General features: G+C 39.7%; 1 protein-coding gene across 13 annotated transcripts in view; it reads right to left on the bottom strand.

Annotated features, from left to right (window-relative positions):
• The window catches only part of celf6 (CUGBP Elav-like family member 6), a 158,747-nt gene that overhangs the window by 61,654 nt on the left and 79,313 nt on the right, over positions 1–17,780 (bottom strand). For all 13 annotated transcript variants that reach the window (XR_014889607.1, XM_085256205.1, XM_085256146.1 and 10 more), the window contains exon 3: positions 169–217. Coding sequence is in view for 12 of the 13 variants with exons in the window: in XM_085256205.1 (XP_085112331.1) it covers positions 169–217 (49 nt within the window). In the remaining variant the exon portion in view is untranslated. The remainder of the gene's footprint in view (positions 1–168; positions 218–17,780) is intronic.

The following is a 17,780-nucleotide window of genomic DNA, read 5'->3' on the forward strand; positions in this document are numbered from 1 at the left end:
AAGTGACCTATATTACAGGCTAGTCTACTAACTCCTGGTATTTTCTCAAGTGAGAGCAGACTATTAGGGATTACATGAGTGCTATTTCAGTGTATTTGTGTTTTTACATGTGTGTGTTTTCTAATGGGGGGGTGGGGGTGCAACAGAGACCAAGAGAAGGTTAATTACCTCCTCGTCCTTCGCTGTCAGCAGGTTTCACCTGGATGGGCCGGTTCATCTGGAGAGAAAGGGAAAGAAGTAGATGGAGAGAAAGAAAGAGTGAGAAGAAAGAAAAGGGAAATCCCACGTTAGCTGGAAACCATATAAGGTGCAAGATGTTGCAATGTTCCTGGTGTTAATGTCCTGAGTTTGTCCTCCTCTGTTAGCTAAACACAAAAATCAAATGGTGAAGATGGCATAAAAAGAGATAAATCTGTCCAGTACTCCATGCCAGCATGTTTAATTAATCCAGGGCACTGCCTCTAGAGATGCCTGAATTCCCCTCACAGTTCAGCAGAATTAGCACTTTTCAATGACGGAGCCACACTGGGTGTCAGATGGCACTTGGAGATTAATGCTATTACATCAGCCACTCCCAGCCCCACCGGGAGAGGTCCTTTCTGGCTGGCCCTTGCTCTTCCTGTCCCCTCCTGGCTCCAGACTCCCAGTCACCAGCTATATCCTGCTCATTCCTGACCCTCAGCAATCCCTCTTTTCTGCCTGCATCCCCTCCTCCCCTTTCGCATCTCTACCCAGGAGCCCTTTTGTGACTTACAACCAATATGCTACTGGTCTGGTCAGCCAACTCCACCCTTCCCAAGCACCCTCCTTGTGCTAGAGCCTCCGAACGGCATAGCTATGAGCTTCTGAAAGGTTAACAGTAGGGAATTAATTTCATAGTGTGGTGAAAGTAAAACATTGCCAAGCTAACATGGGAATATAATATATATATATATATATATATATATATATATATATATATACATACATACATACATACACATATACACACACACACACACACATATTAAAAGCTGCCTGCCATGAATAAAACTTCCCCAGGTTTTTTTCTCCCTGGAGTTTGAATACTAATACAGAAAATCACTTGATCTAGTGTTACAGATCTCTAAAATACAAATAACATCCCCCTATTCCTCTGTAAAAAAGGTGAGTGGTTTTAAGCCCTCGAAGACCCTTATTTATTGAGGCTACCTACGCACATAATATTTGGCATTGTATTGTATTTTTATTTTTGGCGTTGGGTTTTCTGTTTGTTTTTTTTGTTTTTTGTTTTTTTTCCAGACTTCAGTTGGCCATCTTTCTAACTAGGCCATGCAGACAGGTCCAACATGAGAGTGCCAGTGAATGGCACAGAGTACTGCCCACTCAGATCAGTCAGCTAGGGCAGGATAGTGGGTGTTGTGGCCCTCAGGCAACACAGCACTTGACAGCAGTTGACATGAGCTCAGACCTTGGTTGAATATAGACTTGGTGGACACGTATAGACAACTGTATACATGGTGACACTCCTGGGACGTAATGTGCTCTCGAAGCAATATGTTGCGACACTGGAACAAAGCTTTGTAAAATGACAGAGCCATCACAAGGCTTGCCCATGGAGCTGTTCACAGATGCACACACAGAGAAAACAGAGAGTGAGCGAAAGACAGAGACCAGAGCAACCAAATAAATATGTTAAGTTGTTGCTAATTGGAATAACAAAATTTCATATTATATATTCATGGAGTATGCGTTCCTCCTGGAGCATAGCCATCCAGCAGATGGCCAGAAATGCAAAGATCAGTTTTTACTCACTGCCCTTATGCTTTGTACTCACTTTTTTCAAGTGTTGGTGTGAGATAATTTGATAAATCACTGAGATAATTTTCACTCTCTCTTCTGTTGACAAACGCAGTCCCTCAGCATAAATGTTCTCAACACAAAAAATATAATTTTCTTCTTCTTCTAGGCTACATCCATTGTTCTGTGGGAGCCTGGTTCACTGAGACTCTTCAGTGAAGGAATAAATTTGGAATCCTGCAATTTTGTGTGATAGGAGCCCATGTGAGTCCCCGTGATTACATTCACATGTAAATCTTACATAAAGTTCAGGAGAGGTAAAGTATTGATATGCGAGTCTGCTATTGCCAGAAAGTTATTTAGAGTTAAGATAAGGTGTGGTGTGTACATTTGTAAGTTGTGGGAGGTGAGGTTTTGGGTTTTTTTGAGGGCAGAAATGGTCTCACATAAGAGGTTTAGGGTAGCCTGAATTCCCAAGATCCACGCCCAGTGATCAGTCAGCTTCCAGGTTTTAAATGGAAGCGACTGGTCAGGAGGCTTCATTAGTAGCCCCTGAGCCACTGCAGCAACAAGAGTCATTAAGCAGCCCAAAGTACACTTGGGGTTGCTAGGAAACCAAGTGGAGGTGGCCAGAAGGCAGGCAAGGCAAGCTGGCTGTTGGTCTGTAGGCATTTAGCCAACCAATTGGCACGCTTTTCTTTCTTCTTATTATTTTTTTTTACTTCATCCAAGGAGGTCACAGTAAGAAAGGAGGGGAAAAAAGAGATTTCTCAACCCCCACCTTCAAGCATGCCCCACTTTCATGTCCCTTTTTAGTGACTGTGACAATGAGTTTTCGAGGGAGTCTGTTGCAACTTCTGCTCCAGCTCCCTGCCAAATTATGGAATTCATTTTTTTTTTTGCCAAACTTTGGGGTTGTGAGTGGTGCTCACTTGCATATGGCTGGAGTTAAGATGTTTGCTTCTCTGAGCTACTTTATAGTGTCATCTGCATACATTTTCTTGAGGAAAAACAGAATGTTTCCAGCTTGCTACACAGAAATTGTAAAATTCAACTTTACTTTAATCTTCACTCTCTTTCTCTCACATACTGTGACACACACACAGGAGCACAAAAGTCTTGGGGCTCAATAACAGCAGGTGGCTTAGGTGACATTTTAATCCCTTATTACTGAGTGCAGGATTAGCCAACAGATCAAGGCAGAGTTAATTATATGAATTCATCAGAGGCTGGGCGAAGAGGCTGCCTGCTTTCCCCTTGGGCCAAGACCCACCCCCACCCCACCACCCACCTTTTGCGTGCACACACACACACGCGCACACAGACACACTGAGAAAGATGACAAGTGACGTTCTGTATGTCTGAGAAGCTTGCTAGTTCCTTATTAGCATTGCAGTGGCAGGAAGCTAAGATAACACATACAGTGGAGCCTCCAGAGATGCTGTAAGACAAATGATATCTACTACCTTCCCATTGGGCCCTGTGAAATGAACTGCGTAGACTTTCGAGACAAAGACTACAAGCTTTCATCCTGCAGACATGTGGCTGCTGAGGCTGAAAGGAGTTCAACCACCCCCCGTCTTGCTTTATCTTTGTCTCTCCCTGCCCCTTTGGCCTCCAAAACCAATATGCTTCCCACCACAGCCCCTTAATGGGTTGATCAATGCTGACAAATAGGCAGCTCATGCTGACTTGCCTGGGAACTCACAGCTATGTGCCTGTGTGCTACTGCACTTAGAGAACCCATCTCTCTTTCTCTTCATCTCTCTTTTTTTGTCTTTTTCTGTTACTAACTTTTTTCTGTCCATATTTTCCCATTTGTCCATATTTTCTTTCTGTTCATATTTTCTTTATGCATAGAGATTCATTGTTTCAGTTCTAATCTCCAGGAGTGAGTCATACTGTTATGATGAGTAAAAGTCATCTGGAATCGCAAAGGGTTGGACCAAGTATGGAAGAGAGAAACTTTCTTACATTTTTTAACTAAAGGACAGTATATTTCAGAGTGTACACTTGTGTATTTGTGTGTACATTCACTTAAGAATACAGTATCTGTCTTTGGCCGGTGTGTCTGATTGATAACAGTGCAGTGGGAGAAAAGACAGACAAGGACACCACTGGCATTTGACCATGTTTCACTATGGTATGTGAATACCACAGCTCACAAAGCAGCCAAGAATAAATTCTATCTATCAGATGCTCTACATACAAATATTGCTCTCTTGGAATAAGTGCTCACACTTGTAATAAGTGCTCACACTTGGAATAGTGTGAACACTTAAACACTTCAGCCATTCTTGAGTCCCCTTGACTGATTCTTTAACTTCTTTCCTGGTTTTTAGATAACTAACATTACCAGATATTAAGAGGACGTCTGATGAACATCTCATCTGTAAGCTGAAATACTTTATCTCAGTTGTTACCTACAACTTAGGCTACTAAACAGCTGGAAAGTATCCAAATGATTAATCGTCCAACTTTGATAATTTGATAAAGACATTCTAATCAGCTACGAAAACCTAAACTTAAACATCAACATGATGTAAAACTTTGCGCACCAGACAGAATTAACTACTCAAGTCACAAATTTAATCAATTCCAATTCTTTCTAATGAAGAATGAGTGTTAGTGTTGGCTTAAACTCCCAAAAAACGTCCTTATAATGCAGCTGGTGTAATAAACAAAAAGTTGCGAAACAAAAGGCACTTTGCTGAATCCATAAAATGAAAGTTAATTCCAAACTATAGTTTCATAAGGCTGCAATGAAATATTTCCATATTGAGCTTAATTTTAATGATACATTTACAACACCCAGTGGAATCATTGCGTCATATACACATGATGCAAAATGAAACCAGATCCAGGCACACCTGCTCGTTTCGTTCTTCAGTAAGCATCCACGCTTGACAGTTGCTTTGGGTGAATTGGGATATTTATAGGAGAAGGTGTGGTGATGAATCATTACCTCTTCAGTCAGTTACATTACTCATCTCATAACTTTTAAACAGCTGTGCCAATCACGGTGGCACTGATGAAAGTGGCTCACCAAATGAAAGGAAGAGTCCAGACCGAAAAAGAAAAATCTTCTTGTCCAGAAGGTGCAGAGTGGCAACCTTATAATAAATGCAATTCATCTTCATATTCAGGGTGCAAAGCCCAGATGATAAACCTCTATTTGATTTTTTTTTTTACCCTTTATAGAGATATCGACTGACGGTTCATTATTTTTTCAATCTGTCATAAAAGCACAGTTGTATTGTAAAAGAGACACTGATCTGTTTTATAACCAACCTGTATATACAGTGTAAAATGACTTGCATTGTCATTCTGGTTCTTTTCACTTTGTTTGATTTAGAAAATTAACAAAGTTAGACTCATTTAGTTTTGACTGCTTCTGAATGTTCTAAAAAACCCACAACTGCCAAAAGTGTGATTGAGCATTGCCCCCTTTAAGCCGTACATAAACGAGCAATTTTCCACAAACTCCTGTTTGCATGACTTTTACTAGAAAATTGTGCAAATGTTTTCCTGTCTAAAACAAATAACTTACTTTGTTAACTAAAACAACAATTACACCCATACTTCTGCTCTACTACATTACATTGTTCATCACATCTACAAATCAAGCTCGATTGTGTTTTTAATGTGTTGTAAGTGCATAAACAAAAAGAAAAAACTGTAATACACACTGACCTGTTGAAACTGGAATAACTGTATCATTCAGGTATTGTCTCACTGTGACATGGTGGATTTAAAGGAAGATCTTTAAAGAGGATCAGTGAGAATTAATGTAGTGTCTTATGACACTTATGACTGAGTGTCTAAGTGTCTTAGTAAGATATTCGGCCAACATGTGCTGCCAAAAAAGATTCACTGTCTTGTCATTGATTCTGCACGTATATCAAAGTCTAATAGAGAGATGGAGCACCTTTATTCCAAAAGATAATTCCTCGTTTGGTTTGTTGATGAGTGCTGTCTGACACGTCAGTCCAAAAAGTAGTTTAATTAGAGATCTGTTGATTGGCAAAGACACGGCACACAATTCATAGATTTTTCATTTTTATCCACCCATTCAGTGAGGTCTCTTTGCCTATTAGAGAAGGTTATGCAAACCTGCAAGGGACCACTTCCATTAGGACAAAAATATTTTGGGGTTGGCTTTTTTGGTCTTTTTTTTCCAGAGGACAAAGAGATTCACTTAGAACAGCTTTGTATTGATTTCTAAGCAGGAAATGAGTATAAACCATGCAAGCTAAAAGCTCCACATAGTATAACAGAGGCTGTACCAAGGTTTCAGGGTTTTCCTTAAATATGTCCCCAACATAGTGATTTTTTTGTTCTTGTTTTTGTTTTTACTATTGTTCATGCAACAACTGCATAATGTCAAACCTCACCACAGTCAAATGTTACAAATGAATAACAAAATAGAAAAAATAATATTGACACTGGTTAATTAATTTGTCCTTGCTGTTATTTCATCTCCATTCAAGTCATCAGGGATCATTATCTTGATAAGCCATCCATTGTTTGATGCCTCTCATTATCATTCAGCAGTTTCGCCGTCAGTGAATTCATTGGAGCTGTTGATGCCGTTTACAGCCTTTTAAGCTCAATTAAAGATGCTTAATGCAGACTGACTTTTCTTACAGAACCCACAAAGAGCCATAGGCACTGGTTGAGACAGAGGCTCTTGATTACAAAATGAAATGTACAGACCATTATTAGGCCGATATATATGCCCTGTCTTCTGTCATTAATATTAGTGCCTTTTGAGGTTCAGAGAATTGTGGTTAAGTAATCTGTTTCAGTGAGTGGAACTGACATCTCTGTCAACAGTGTGGTTTTGTTTGTTTGTATGTTTTCTGATTTTTAATAGATAATTTTTTCTTCCAGTATGTGCTCTGTGGAAGCCCTAATGAAAACTGATATTACACACAAGACAAAGCTAAAATTAAACGTCTACATATTTAATAGTTTTTACATTCTCGGTATGCATTATACTAACGTTCAAAGTCCTCTTCTTCACCTTGAATTACAAACATTATGTCACTGTAGGCCTCATTTTCAAACCAGATCTTGCACTGGCTGCACTATACCTGCCCAAATTACTGTTTCCATCATGCATCACTCACACGTCAGGACATTCTGTCTGTGTGGAGGGAAAACAGGCCCAGCACAGCGGGAATGATTCCTCTCTTAAATTGGAGTTCACAGTGACCTCCCCGTGAGGCCAGTGAGCCAAGAGAGGTTGGTTCTTCCTTGTGGGTTGGAGGGAGATGGGTTAGACCTAAAGTGATCACACCCTGCCTGTCTCCCTTGAAAACACATGAAGGAGGGCTGTGTCTGCCTCACTGTGAGGACGAGGGAGAAAGGGTGCTGACAGCTGAGCAGAGGGTTGCTGGCGGTGAAATGTGGCCTATTTTTAGCTTTGAGTCTGAGCTCCTATTTAAAGACTAGGTACTGAGGGTCAGTTTGGGAAGAAAAGGGGGCATCAACGGCAAAAAAGTTTCTTCAATCTAGCTGACACAGTAATCCCTGGTGTTATGCTGCAGTATCTTAGGAAAACATCTTTGTATTTGTGTTTTGTCTCTGTAATCTCTCTCTAGTTCTCCATAATTACCTGGCAATTGATTCTCTCCTGGAGCGAGGTTTTTGCTTTTAATTTATCTCTATGAATCCGGTATTGGCTCTTTGGTCCTGTGAGAGGCCCGGCTGAACATCTGAACCAATCTATACCACACTTCCCTGCTTTGCCTGGTCCAACCCAATCTAGTCTTGGGGACTGTAGCCCTGACAGCATTCATAATAGATCTATTCTCCTATTCTGTTTTTATGTTTTACCGTATCAAAAGGCCTCCTCTGGAGCAGGGACAGAGGTAGACACAGACAGAAAGTGGATGAGAAATCGAGCTATCACACCATCCTCTGCTCCATAAAGCCACTGTTCTTCCTCTGACTGTAGATGGATTGCTGTGTAGATCACTCCAACCAATGGCCAGTACGCTATATTACATTTATTCCTCCACCTTTTTTCCTCTGCCCGTGGATTTAGGGGGGTGGAAAGAAGGACAGGGGGAGTTGGCTAGAGGTGCATCAGAAGGTGGGGAGTGGGGGGTGACAATTCAACACAGTGAGACAAGACTAACAAATTAGTCAAAGTGACAGGGAGTTTTATGAGGTCTGCTCTTGTGAGGCGACTGCTGCTCTCTCCCCTCTCTTTCCCTCTCTCTTTCACTGGGCTACAGGGACATTACCGGGGCCATATGTATGTGTGTGTGTGTGTGTGTGGGTGTGTGTGTGTGTGTGTGTGTGGGTGGGTGGGTGGGTGGGTGGGTGGGTGTGGTACATACTGGAGCATTTCAGAAGGAAAACAGTAATGAAAAAAAAAATGGTGAATGAGGAGAAACTAGAAACATCAAAGTTAAAGAAAAAGAAAAAGTCAGAAATAACAGACTTCTAAAATACAAAAATACTTTCTGTTCTTTTGCATAAATAACTAATTGTTAGGCTTTAGAAATGTGATCATTTAAAGTCAAAACTGCAATTTTGCCAGCACATAAAACTACTGTGGTGTCAACATGAGGGAGTTTTAATATGTTGGGCTTTTAATCTGTTATTTTATAACAAAGAGGGAACTTGTGTTTGTCGAAAATGTAAGAAAAATTGTTCAACTTGTTATTATTGTATCCTTTGCATTGTAAAAATCTCATCAATTATTTTTTTTAATTAACTCAGTGTAATTAGAGAAGTTTGTCAGGTAACTAAATATCCAATGAATTACTTAAGTCATAATTAGGCTATTTAGAGACACTGTTTAATACTGTGTTTCTAAACACTGATTAATTGCTTATACTTCCCAATACGCATTGTATTAATGTGAAACCAACAATATGCACAGAAGAGTAAGATAGTGTTTTCTCTGACAAAAATGAAAACAATAACAACCATAATTTTAGCCATAATTATGTAAAGTGCCTTCATTTTCTGGAAATTATAATGATAAATATTTTTTCATAGCTTATTGTGACTTTGAGTTTTAAAAGCCCTGCCAATAAGGTTTGACACAGTTAATAGCATGATTAAAATAAACATAAATATAAACATTTCTGGATAAAGCTTGTAAATGTCTTCTCTCAGAAATTAGGAACAAGAAGGAGAAGTTTGGTTTCACTCTATGCTTTGCCGATCTTTTAGCGTCTCTTAATTTACCTGAGACTCTAAATTTACCTGACACTGTGACACTACTGATAACAAGATGCTGAGTTCTTTTTTCAACAGAAATATCTATTTGGAACTCCTAATTCAGTCAACATTTGTCTATGCACATGCACAATTGCAAAGTAGTACAATCTGATAACAGCACACATACTGCTGCCAGTACAGGCTCCAAAGCACGGAAGGTTAAATGCCCTGATTCAAGCACACAGAGCCAAGGCAAGAATCACAACAATAACCTGGTAGCTTCCCAGGAGCATCTGTCACTCTGCAAGGCCACAGCACAAATGTTTGTGAGCCAGCCTGGGAAAACAGCTAAAGTAGTTCACGGTATAAAGAGGAGCAAGAGAATAATAATAAGTGGAAGGTAATGACACACAATGCATCTGTCAGATTTATGAGTGTATATCCTACTCTGCTCCTCTCGTATACCTGCCCGTTGGCTCTGCACTTGAGGCCACACAGTCCACAATGCTGTTGAAAGAGTCGGCAGTGAGAAATCACAGAGCAGCAGGGAGAATAGTGCCGGACTCTTGCTCTGCTACAACATCCAACAATCAAGCCCCAGAGTGTGCATGGACACAAACATTTCAAAATGGTCTGTGGATTTTTTCAAAATAAAACAAAGGTTTCAACAAACAGGGAGTATCTCCAAAAATTTTTGTTTATAGGGAATCCAAAGTTGAGCCAGAGGAGATGTTTCTCTTGTTCTTCATTCAGTCATGCTGAATTTCCAGGTTAGCTTTTGTTTTACTAGTGTGCAGTGAAAAGTTGACAAGAAAACACCAATATGAATGATGAGGAGTTCTAAATGATTTGCAGATGTGTGAGAAAGGTTATTGTGAACAAAACTCTCATATTTGTATAGTTATGGTTGCTTTGTGATTTACATGTTGAAAACCTTTTTTTTTCTTTTGTGCAGTATGTTTTTAGATAGTTATTTCATCATCGATATAAACCTAATATGAAGCACATGTGTCAATCAAACAAGTACATATGAAAGTAAATATATGTTTTAAATAAATAAAGCATGTTTAAATAAACAAAGCATGACATCTTAGCTACCGATATCTTCTAGGAGAGGTATTTCCAAATGGTGTTCCTTGAGGCAAGTCCAGGGGTGCCTTGGGATTTTGAGTTAATTATACAGTGCAAATGCACATTAAGTAATGAATAAGATTAAAATTTCCTATATTAGTTCACAATGAAATATATAATTGATGATTGACTGCTTTGCTGTGTAGTACAAGCTAATTAAATTGTAGGATACATGCTAGGTCTAAATGCTTCAGATGATAAATAGGCTATTTTCTGCAAATATGGATATAGGTATGAAGAAAAACTGATTCACATCAACAGTGACAGACAGAGCAGACAGACTCTGCTGATATAAACGTAAGAAAAGGGGCAACCATGTATCATGTAAAAATATAACAAAAAAAACCCCCAACAATATAGCGCATACAAGGAAATAATTTGGATTTATGATTTATAAAAACTACAAACACCCAAAACCCAAAATATGTATTTATTTTAGGCTAATAATATATATGTAAACATGTGTTTACCTAAAAAAGGATATCAGGTTTTGAGTATGGAAGAATAAAGTAGATCAGAGTAGAACAGAACAGAAACGGACAATAATGCTATCATCAGTCTTAAAAGCAGAGTAATATCGCCAATGAACACATTTATTTGTCTTCTTATTTTCACTATGTGGATACGGTGATGCATTGAGCTTAAAAGTCACAGGAAGCTTCCTTTGATTGTTTTGCTTTTAAGGATTTTCTTTTCAATAAAAATTAAAACAAAATGACAAATTATTGAATGCAGCAGGACTTTTAGCATTTTAAGATAAAATCCTATGCCATGCTTACACACAAGCTGCTTATGATGCATGCTTTACATTCAACCTATTCTCTTGTCAACACACAAAAGGGCACTGTGTATTCATGAAAATCCACTCACACTCACAGGCTGTGCATAATAATAGAAGACAAAAGCATGAGGTTGCCCATTATGCAGACACCCATATTTAAATGGTCTCATACACACAGAACAGAACAAACACAGAAAAAATAATACTAATAACGGAACAGAAGACCTATTGTTTTAATAATAAAGAGGAGTGTTATTACACAAACAAATGCATGCATGTGGATATCCATTTACATAGAAACACAGACACCAATATCTCCTTGTTCATTGCACACATTCATTTACACACGCTTATGCTAGCGGACTTCTTTAGAGATGCCTTTAGACACAGACTAGCGCACACACATAAGCACACAACCCTGTAAGTGTGTTTCAAGATGCCGTTAGGACAGAAGGTTGTTTGTGAAAATGATCACATCAATCGAAGTGATAGATAAAAGACTGGGAGCAATTGATAAAGTGCCACAATTATTTGGAAGATGAATGGCTGAATTTGCTTTTGAAATTGGACTGGATCTCAGTGCAATGGAACAGAACTCATCATCATCAATGAGCCTGCCGTTAGATTGCATTCTGTCACAACCCAATATCAGCCCGGACAATTGGATCCATCTGCCAAATGGGATCAAATAGACCTACTCACACAATATCAAAAGTGATGTATAGTGACCATGTGCAAACCATATTAGAGTGAAAATGCACAATGCATCACTGTGTATGCTGTTGCATGTGTTCACATATTACATTTGATATCACCACATGTGAGTATGCTCAATAGAAATTATTAGGAGAACACATGTACGACACGGAAGGAAATGATACAACCAGCAGTAGGGGGATGCTTGATGCTTAAATGCTCCAAACGAACCCATCAATTCATATAAAATGTGTGAGATGGTTATAAAGACAAGGTATAGAGTGAATAGCTTGAAAGTGATGTGCAGTTACAGGCCGCCTTTAACAGTTGGATGAAGTAGAAATCACTTTCTTTCATCTTCTAACTCCCCAGTTCCTGTTTTTTTTCTTTTATTGTTATTATTTAAAAGAATATTTGCAAAGTTGCAACTCATAAAACTTGCACTATCGGATCACATAATTTATTTAAGCCTATAAATCCTTTGGCTTTTGCAGTTATACGCCTCATAATGATGCATTGGTTAACACGGCCTGAATATTTGAGCCACATAAAAAAGGTAATAGATTAAACCAGGGGAGTGTGTAGAGCCGCAGCGTGTGTGTGACTGCGTGCGTGTGTGAGCAGAGCTATCGGTAAAGAAGTATTACTGCAGCTTACACAGGCCTTTGCATACAGAAGGGAACATCAGAATGCACTGTATCGCCACTGCATGGACACACACAAAGCAAAAGAAGAGGGACAAACCAAAAGGGGCTGGAGGGAAACACACTAAGTAATGTATTGTGCTAGGATGATAGGTGACACGGTCTGATGATAAAGAGGAAGCGTGTAAATGGGCCTCTATTAAGGGAGAGGAAGGTTGAAGGATTGTTTACAGCCACAAATCTGCCCAAAGAAAACATATTACACCTGAAATTAGTTCTTTAATTTTTCAGTCTGCGGTGTCTTCAGAGATATCTATAGCATCTAGTATGTCTAATTCGCAGGGACTATAAATCACATACACATCTGCTTCAACCTGTAAATCTGTCAGGTATAATGACATTGTAATTGTAATCTTTATTTGTTGTATTATTTAGTTCTTGGCTTATTTTTCTTCTTATTTTCATTGTTTTCTATTCTGTTGAAGTCCAGTCTCTGGGGAAACTATAAAGTAAAATATTGCTGTCTAGAGCACTCGCAGGCAAAAGTTAACTGAAAGGTAATTAAACTTTTCCGGAGACACACTCATACACAAATCTACACTGCACCTACGTTTGCAATAAAATGGTCTTCTTTCTGGTTGTATGTGAAGGAGTATGTGTACACTGCATCCTGACATAGCTTTCACCATTCCATCTTGTCTTTTTTCCTTTACCCTCGAGCACACAAAATACCCCCATGGAGTCAAAGAGAAAAGTACGCATACACCGTCATGTGCACTCATAGTCCCCCACACACACATTATTCCTGTGCGGTCAGTGTCTGGGGGAGCTGTGCTGTCAGAGAGCAGACCGTAGTGTTCCTGGTCCCTGCTCCACCTGCTGTGACAGCTAATTAGGCCTGGCCAAAAAGCCAAGCCTGTCTGGGTGCTGAAGTGGGTGTCATAGCATGACAATGCTATGGCAGGGCAGGGCAGGGCATGGCATGGGATGGCACAAGGATAGTGTCGCCAGCTGATAAGATGCCCTACCATGATGTCCAGGGACACACCTTACCTGGGAACACCCACGACCACAGTGATGTGTCCTCGTCTTCCTTAGTCTCCCCTTCAGTCATTAATTACAGTCACGCACTTCTATTAGTCCTCCATTTAGACTAATCAACAAGCAGGGTCTCCGCTGACATCATTAGCTCTCATAACAAGCACCAACACACTGGGAGGGGCATTCCAGAGCCTTTTGTGAGCATTAACCCTTCCTTGACAGTAATGAGTCTTCCTTATTTTGTGGGTACATCAGGGCCGTTTGTCCTCCTCCAGTTGTCCAACACCCCCGAGCCTGTTTCTCTCACACTACCCTGTCATTAGGAGACAGCAGAAGCTAGCACTAAAGCTGTGGATGCTCCAAGCAGACAAGGAAGCTTAAATAGCATGGCAGGATGTTACCACTGCAAGGGGTGTGTGTGCAATGTATTTTTGGGAGGGTTAGGGATCAAAGGCACTGAGGAAATGGGATGAGACAGGACAGCCTACGCCTCTTGGGTAAGTGTGTTTCTTTGAGTGTGTATGTAACTCATATTAGATATGAGGAAGAGAAGGAAACACAGGTTAGAGATGATGACAGGGAGCTCAGACATTCCCCTGGACCAGCAGGGGAGCATGGAAATAGAAAACAGTCCCCTGAGCGACAGCGCAGCCTCCTGAGATTTGAGCCATTTGGACATAATATTAAAAGCACAATACAGACATACGCATAATTCTAAATGCACAAACTGAGTATTAAATCCTGCTAGTTTTACAAAAGAAAAAGAAACAAACTTATTACTACCTTTTACTATATTACTATTTACTTTTTACTTGTCATGCATATGTACACAACTGTGCAGCAGATGGTGTTAATTGTCCTCCATATAGTCAAATTTCTCAAATGAATTAATATGTAAAAAGAAATAAAATCAGTTAGATGTGTCATGCAAGCCATGTGTGTGAGGTGTGGCTTAATGGAGCCAAACAATTCATCATAATTCATCACAGTTTTTTAGAGCATGTACTTGGTGAGGAGCTTTCAATGGGTAAATGCAGAACGTATGTTTTAATATGTCATCCATTGCTTTAATATATCCATGGTAACTGATTGTCTGCAGGGTAAACATCAGAGCAAAGCACTTAGCAATCACAACCAGCTTTGCAAACCAAAGAACACATTCAATAATGTACTAGATGAGAACACTTGAACCATACTGAAAATAAGCACAAAGGGTGAGAAAAATACAACAAAGTTAGAGAAATCTTCACGTGCACAGCTTCAAGTTGACTCCAAAGGCACAATCCTAGCCAATTACCACATTCCAACTTGCGCTGAGGGCAATGGGTAGGTCTTTCTGTTCTTTACTTATTAATCTCCACCAGACTGTCTGCATGGTGGTTTGACAGACTGTTCGCTGTGAAAATTCATGTAATCTCATCTTCTTCTTCTGTCTCATTCACCTTAGTTTCAACCATCACTGACCAGTAACTGAATTTTATTATTGGAATTTTCTAAACTGTACTTTATAAAGGCATGCATGCCCTTCTTCCCGCTGTGTGTTAATGAGCCTGAACCATGTGAAAAAAGAATTTAAAGTTGTTTTTTGAATACTGTAGCCATACTGGTAAATCCTATAACAGAACGATTGGAATAAAAAAAGTGTGGAGAAGGAAAAGAACAGCTAATGATCCAAAGCATGCCACTATATCCATCAAACATGGTGGAGGCAAACTTCGCATATTTGGCCGCCAATGGATATGAGTCACTTGTGTTTACTGACAATGCGACAGAATGAATTCTGAGGTGTATAGAACTATGCTCAGACTGAGGTATAGTTTGCAAAACTGATTGGTTCCAAAGGCAAATGTAGATACTGCAAAAGCAATAGTAGCAATAGTAACAAAACCTATCCGGTAGTTAAGTGATGACGTGACGAATCCTACTTCCGGGCCTAAAGTAGTCTGCGTTTAATATGGCTTTTGTGTTGTTAACAGGTTTAATGTTTTGTATTGTCTTCTATTTGATCTCAAAAAGCTCCTAAAACAGTCAGTGATCACTGTTGACCTGCCTCGGCTTTTATTACCGCTAATCATTTATTTAAGCTCAGTTTTTAAAACCTTAGGATGTAACTACAGCCCAGCCCATGCAGCAGTATATGAATGACTAACCTCGGATTGTGGATGGATTATCTCAGTTGTTCTCCTGGCTGAAGTTTGGTCCTTTTACAGCATCCTGCCATGCGATTACATTTGTTCCTGACCACCGAGAACACTCACGTTAACTTTTATCGAGTGGAAAAAAGGTTAGCTTGTTTATATTATGCTAACATAGCTGTGTCGCTAGCGGTCACATAGCACATCATTATATACCAGCTAGCCAAACTTCAGTAACCCTACAAACGTCACTGCTGTTTAGCTTTCTGGCTTCATTTATGCTGGAAGTGATAACAGAGCTGTACGTTTTAATTTGGAATACTTTTCTTAAAACCCTTAAATTAAAACTGACAGAGTCAATTACATCATGATTGCTTGATTTAAAATCCAACATGACTGGCGCAGCAGGGGGCCGGCGGAGCTCACGGGCGCGTCACTGCAACTCCCCCTGACTTCTGCTCCGCGGCTGCTGGGCGAGCCCTCATCTGGGACTCTCCTCAGCTCTTACTGGAACAGTGGCGCGGCTGCCCCTCTGTTGGTCTTCCATGGTCTCTTGTGTTCTGGGGGCCTCTGGATGTCTGGAGTTTTGATCTCCTCCATACCCGCTTCACACCCTGGAGGACGGGGCTGTGGCCCCCCCACACTCCCTAGCAGATCATTACATGGAGAAACCTTTGGAATGCAAGCATGCTGATCCACACAGGTATGCACACATGGGTATTCACAGACGCGGACTAAAGCTTTCTTGGCTGCTGCCTCAAAGCACACTGTGCGCTGTCTATCTTGCGTGCTGCACAATATCGTTTATTATTTAGTAAATATTGATATCTATGACTAGCTAGTTTATTGTGATGGTGCTTTGTTTTCTCTATTATTATGTTGCTCTTTGTTGTTTGCTGTCTCCTCTGTTTGTTTTTTTGTTTTTTTGTTTTTTTTTCTCCATACAGGTGACCCAGGAGTTCTTTTTTTTTTTCTCTCTCTTCCCCCCCCTTCTCACCGTCTCTTCTCCCCTTTGGTTTTCTTTCTTTCTCTCCCCCTCTTTCTCTCATTCATTCCCCCTGTCCTATTTATTAAAAAAAAAAAAAATGACAAAGGATGAACTGAAGCTCTGCCATCACGTAATGTCGCATACTGCTGTTTCTGATGTCATTTAGAAAAAAAGAAAAAAAAAAAAAAAAAAAACTTTTATCGAGTGGAAAAAAGGTTAGCTTGTTTATATTATGCTAACATAGCTGTGTCGCTAGCGGTCACATAGCACATCATTATATACCAGCTAGCCAAACTTCAGTAACCCTACAAACGTCACTGCTGTTTAGCTTTCTGTCTTCATTTATGCTGGAAGTGATAACAGAGCTGTACGTTTTAATTTGTTTCCAAAACCCCGCAGTCAGGACATGCTATATTGTATTTAGATAGAAGCTAGCGAGCTAACTTCCTGCTAACTTCTAACTCCGTTAAATGTCATAAATTCCGTTTTCATGGATGCCTGGATGTTAAACTCAATTGTTACACCTGGTAGAGCAGAACGCTGATCATTTGATCGGATGAAAGACTTTAGACAGTTTTTCAACTCTCAGCAATGCCATAGTGATCGTTTGATATATGGACCTGCAGCGGAGTTTAGGCCCAGACACGGCTAGTGACGTCAGACTTAACAACCGGATAGCTTCTCAAAGCAAAGATGTGTCATATTCTTCAATGGCCAAGTCAGTCACCCTGTCTCAGTCCAATTGAGCAGCCTTTTAAGTTGACAGTTAAGACAAAACTGAATGCAGAAAGTCTCAAAAACAAGCGCTAACTGAAGGTGGCTGCAGTAAAAGCCTGTTGAAGTATCTCAAGGGAGGAAACACAGCATTTGGTGATGTCTACAAGTTTTAGATGTCAGGCAATCACTGGCTGACACAGATTTTGATCCAAGTTTTGAAAGCAAACCATATTTTAAACAATATGTTAGTTTGTCAAATTGTCCTTTTAAAAAATGGGGAACTATATGTTTGTATACTAATGTTTGTAATACCTAAACTCTTCAAGGAATACTTTTCTTAAAACCCTTAAATTAAAACTGACAGAGTCAATTACATCATGATTGCTTGATTTAAAATCCAACATGACTGCACATGGCCCATAAAATGTGGTGCAACTGTTAAGGGGTAAAGACATTTTAAAGTTGCTGGAACAGAACAATTATTCTACCATTATTCTGAAAATGTGACGCAGAACAGCAGAACACAGATGCCATAGTTAAATACATTAGTGCACCCCTATTTGTTTGTTTTCAAATTATTTTGTTGGTTAAATTTTCTCATTTGCAAACCAACAACAAACAAGCTCATGCACATCTAATTTATTTCAAGAGGGGTTTGGCATGAAAAGGGTTAACACACTATTTTC

Source organism: Mchenga conophoros, linkage group LG1 (genome assembly GCF_057382185.1).
Source record: "Mchenga conophoros isolate Kocher_MC1m ecotype Shallow Benthic linkage group LG1, M_conophoros_male_GT1.1, whole genome shotgun sequence".
In the NCBI taxonomy this organism is placed as follows: Eukaryota; Metazoa; Chordata; class Actinopteri; order Cichliformes; family Cichlidae; genus Mchenga; species Mchenga conophoros.